Source organism: Eimeria mitis, genomic scaffold, assembly GCF_000499745.2.
Source record: "Eimeria mitis Houghton genomic scaffold, Emh_scaff147, whole genome shotgun sequence".
Classification (NCBI taxonomy): Eukaryota; Apicomplexa; class Conoidasida; order Eucoccidiorida; family Eimeriidae; genus Eimeria; species Eimeria mitis.
In genome coordinates this window covers 16,005-20,694 of record NW_013569382.1, presented here as the reverse complement: position 1 = coordinate 20,694, position 4,690 = coordinate 16,005, and the positions used below count along the sequence as shown (strand labels likewise).

Sequence of the window (4,690 nt, the reverse complement as noted above, 5' to 3'; positions counted from 1 at the left end):
ACTGATGAGCGGATAGGTCTTATCTGCAGCAGCTGCAGCTGCTGCAGCTGCTGCGGTTGCTCCTGAAAAGCACCGGCCTCGTGCTGCATCAGCAACAGCAGTAGCTAAAAAAGGGCCCGAGAGACAGCTAATGCCCGCCGCTGCCCAAGTGTTTCCTTAGGAGTAATTTATATATATATATATATATATATATATATATATATATATATATATATATAACTAAGGATTAGTTGAACTCAGACGCGCATACCACAGGCCTGCTGGGGTCTCTGTGTGTTGCACTGGCGCTGCGGAGACAAACAGCAAAAGACATAACAAAGAGGCGCTACCGGATACAGAGAGACAACGCGAAGTGAAGAGACACCCCGTGCTGTCTCTATAGGCAAGCAGAAAGCAGCAAGCTGCAACATATGGGATACATCAAATTGGTGGGGTTGCTATTATTATTACTATAATTGTTGCTGTTGCTGCTGCTGGCTGTTGTCGTTATTGGCGGTGGTGTTGTTGTTGTCATTGTTGTTCCGTTGCTGATCTTACCTTCGGTTGATCCTTTAAACATCAGAGCGCGAGGGGTAATCCAGCACTGCAAATTTCCCTTGTTGACGCACAACACTGCAGCTTCGTCTGCATATCACAGCGCAAACAGCCCAAAACCTCGAATTAGGGCTCAGGGGTTGTGGTTTACGGTTTACGGTTTGAGAAGAGACAGATAGATACCTGCTGCTAGGTCTGTCGAGCCAATAACGAAATCCCCGTCCCTGAAATCCACCGGCGTTCGAGGCCCAGTTAGCCGAGTGCCTGCAGACAAGACGAACACGCCAGGAAGAGGGGAGAGGAGACAGCAAGGAGATAAAGAAGGAGACAGATAAGAGATAAAGAAAGAGACATAAAAGATAAAGGAAATAAAAAGGATGTTAAAAACGATACCGAAAAGAGATAAAGAAGGAGACAGAAACCAGATACGGAGGGAAACAGAGCAAAGGAGACAGAGCATTGATTAGGGAGACAATGAATCAAGGCGACAGAAGAGGGTCAAGAGAGGAAAGAGTGAAGCCAGCACGCCGAAGTTTGTTGACAAAGCAAGGAGACAGGAAAGCGCTGAAAAAGGAGACCATGCGAGGAGACAAAATAGCAGAAGGCTAAAGAATGAGACAGAAGAGGAAGGAGACAAAACATGACAGTTTAAAAAGGGGACGGAAAGGGAGACAATTACGGGGGACAGAACAGGAGGCAGTTAATGAAGGGGATAGAGAAAAAGACAGTTTAGGGACACAGAACAGGATACAATTACATGCGGCAGAAAATGAGACCGCCAAGGGACACTGGAAATGAGATAGATGAAGGGTACAGGACAGGAGAAAGTGGGATATGTGTTACCGCAGCTCATTGCCTCTGGCTTGAATACGAGTGTATGTTCAAATCTCTGTCTCTCTTTATCCCATGTAGATGTCCCCACATGAATAACAGCAAACTCCTTATTAGCAACAGATCCAGGACTTCTCTTCCTCTTAAAGGAGAACTTCTTCCCAAAGAAATTGCCAATTGCACGCATCTTACGCAACAAACGACGGCCCAAGCTCAGACGCGCTGCACACCAGCAGCAGCAGCAGCAAATGCAGCAACAGCAAATGCAACGGCAGCAGAAACACAGTAGAGGCGTAGAAGGCAAAACACAGCAGCAGCAACAGTAAACGCAGCAACAGAAGCAAACACACTACCAGCAACAGCAGCAGCAACAAAGGTATTGTTGGTCTCTCTTTACCATTTAAGCCTTGTTTATTGACTTACATATTGCATATTGCAGCATTGCCCTTCTGGTTGCCTGTTTGATATTCACATCTATAAAGTCTCTCATGAAGGGACACTTGAGGTTTAAGACCCAAGAAGAAGAAGAAGAGGGGACACCTGAAGGTCTTATCACTATTTCGGCTGTCTTGTCCAACTCAGCCTCCAACATTAGCGACAGTTTGCTACCGTTAGATCCGCGAGGCACCCCCGTCATATTCTTCATTGTAAAGTCTGCTCCAGCCAGCAGCCACAGCAACAAACACAAAACACCACGACCGATGATCGTGCTTCGCTTACTACTGTTGTACATCCTGTTGCTTTGTTTGCTGCTGTGTGCGCTGCTGCTGTGCGCGCTGCTCTGGCTTTCTCTCCAGAGACGCAAGACAGCCAAAGGAGACAAAAGGAAACAAACGAAGAATGACGAAGACAAAAAGAAACAAGAAGGGGAGGTAAAAGAGACAAAATAGAAGCCAAGAAAAGACGAGATACGGATACACAAAAGGATAAAAGCAGACAAAAGGAGACGAAACGGGAGAAGAAAGGAGACAAACAGGGAGGCAATAGGGGCAGATTGTAACGCACTTTTGTACTGCAGACACCACAAGTCCAGCACGAACTTTGAGCTCAGCATCTGCACCGTTCTATCGTCATCCAGATTGGCCGACTTCGAGCTCTTTAGCTGCAACACAAACAAAGCAGCAGCAGCAGCAGCAGCAAATAACCTTCAGAGGAGCTCCCCCACTTCTAGATGCCGCCCGCTAGAAGAAGCTGCAACCGCAGGCTCTTCTATCGCAGCAGCCGAACCACCACCAGCAGCTGCTGTTGCTGCTGAAACAGCTACGGCAGCCGCAGCAACAGCACAAACACAGCTCCTAGTCTAGCTTCGACCTGTCTGCTTGCTGCCTTACATTGAATCTCTTTTGTGGGCGCTGCTGCGTGTGCGGTGCCTTGCAGCGGGAGGCGAGGTCTTGCGCCACTCTAAGGACATCGAGGGGATCATCATAAATAGCGAGAAGTTTATTTAAATTATAAATTAAATTCGAAGGCTTCACAGATATTTTCTTCTGCTTCAGTATGGTACTGCCTGCTGTCTGCCGTTTGCCTGATACCTCCACCGTTGCTGTCACCACACCCATATCAATCGTCTTCACGTCTGCACACAGCAGCAACACCAACGACGACAGCACCAACAATAACAGCAGCAGCAACACGAGCATCAACAACAACAGCAACAGCATCAACCAACACCAGCAAAAGCACCCGCAGCAGCAGGTTCTTTTATTCAATTCTGGAGCTCTCTTTAGGAGAGCGCTTCCGAAGTCCCACGACGGCAAAGGCAGCCGCTGCAGCAGGTCCTCTGCCATATCCATCGCGTTCCTACAACTGAGTGCGTTGGGGTGCAGATACTGTGGCGAATCCTCACCTGTGCAGCCGCTCTTTATCAAATCCGCAGCTACTTCTGTCAAACCTTTCGCTGCACACACAACTCAAAACTCTAAACCCTAAGCCCTAAACTCTCCAAATGTTTGTGCTAAAGGCAACTAGTAGCCTGTGAAATGGGAACGCGACAAACTCTGAACCCTAAACCCTAAGCCCTAACCCATGATTGTTGGCGTACGGTGTACGAGTAGGCTGTAGTAGAAGAGCTTTTTTGCTTTGGGTATATGTGGGTTATTGATTTGGAATTTGTCTGTTTGTGCACTGTCCATCCATAGTGCAACGAGTGCATGAATAAAGGCAATATAAGCGGGCATAAGAGGTGAAGCATCTTTTTGTTGTACAGCTGGCTTTATGAATCGTTTATAGAACGTATCACTTAGCTGCTGTATCGCATAGAGGGCCCCTTGAAATCCTTTAGGGTCTGTTGTCTGCTGCCCCTGGGCCCTCATCTTAATCTGATTCCAGCTGCTCGGTACCCGCATTTTTCTGTCTCTTCTAAACAAACCACGGAAAAATGATTTCACTGCTGCACCCACCTGACCCCATATGCCCCGCTCAAACTCCTCCACTATGGTATGCAAGAAGAATGCTGCAGATACAAACAAATATATATATATATATATATATATATATATATATAAAGGGTAAATATAAATATATACAACTCAGTAAAGATACAAGTAAATAAAAATTCACACAAGTTGAAAGAAATACAAAGAAATACAAATATATACAAATAAAGACGAGGACAAACAAATGGATTCTCTGTTTTGTGGTCTACGGCTCGTGTCAATACTCACCAACTTGAAGAGCAATCGACGCAAGCATAGCAGCAAATGGTCTAATAACTTGGGTTTGTCCTTGCTGCTGTTCCCTTTGCTGCTGCAGCAGCGCAGCATCTGAATCGAACCATAGTTTGCTGAAGACGGCAGCGAGCTGTTTGTTCCTTGGAGACACTTTACTGCCTTTATCGGGTTTAAATCCTTCAGCTGCATTATAAATACCCCGCAGTTGCACCCACGTGTGAGCAGAAAGGTTAAATAAATGCTTTGTCTGAGGAGACTGCAGCAAGAGGCCGACATAACGCTCCAGCCCCCAGCTATAGTCTTCGATTGTCCTAAGGAGATCCCCATCTATAGGATATCCTTTTTTGTCCCTCTTCTTCAATCTGCCGCCTGTCTCCTCCCCCCATACACTCAACAACTTCTCTGCTGCTCCTCGTAGCCGCTGCTTCTCTGCCTCGGGAGGCTGGAGACAGAGAGACAGGCAAACACCACAATACATGCAGGAGACAGTTCCTTCTGTTCTATCTAAGCAAACATTTTCCGCAGCAGTAACTATTTAGTAGAGGTATTAAAAAAGATGGGCGGGAAGGTGCTTAGGAAGAGACAGAGAGCGACAGAGAGAGAGACAGAGAGAGAGAGAGAGAGAGAGAGAGAGAGAGAGAGAGAGAGAGAGAGAG

General features: G+C 46.7%; 1 protein-coding gene across 1 annotated transcript in view; it reads right to left on the bottom strand.

Moving 5' to 3' along the window:
• Window positions 1-219: 219 nt before the first annotated feature.
• EMH_0097900 (Rhoptry neck protein 5, related) overlaps window positions 220-4,690 on the bottom strand; it is a gene marked incomplete at both ends in the record, with an annotated part of 11,730 nt that continues 7,259 nt past the window's right edge. The window contains 9 exons of the mRNA XM_013495208.1: window positions 220-287; window positions 538-624; window positions 718-798; window positions 1,378-1,587; window positions 1,789-2,019; window positions 2,371-2,467; window positions 2,697-2,941; window positions 3,212-3,262; window positions 4,029-4,476. Coding sequence (XP_013350662.1) covers window positions 220-287; window positions 538-624; window positions 718-798; window positions 1,378-1,587; window positions 1,789-2,019; window positions 2,371-2,467; window positions 2,697-2,941; window positions 3,212-3,262; window positions 4,029-4,476 — 1,518 coding nt within the window. The remainder of the gene's footprint in view (window positions 288-537; window positions 625-717; window positions 799-1,377; window positions 1,588-1,788; window positions 2,020-2,370; window positions 2,468-2,696; window positions 2,942-3,211; window positions 3,263-4,028; window positions 4,477-4,690) is intronic.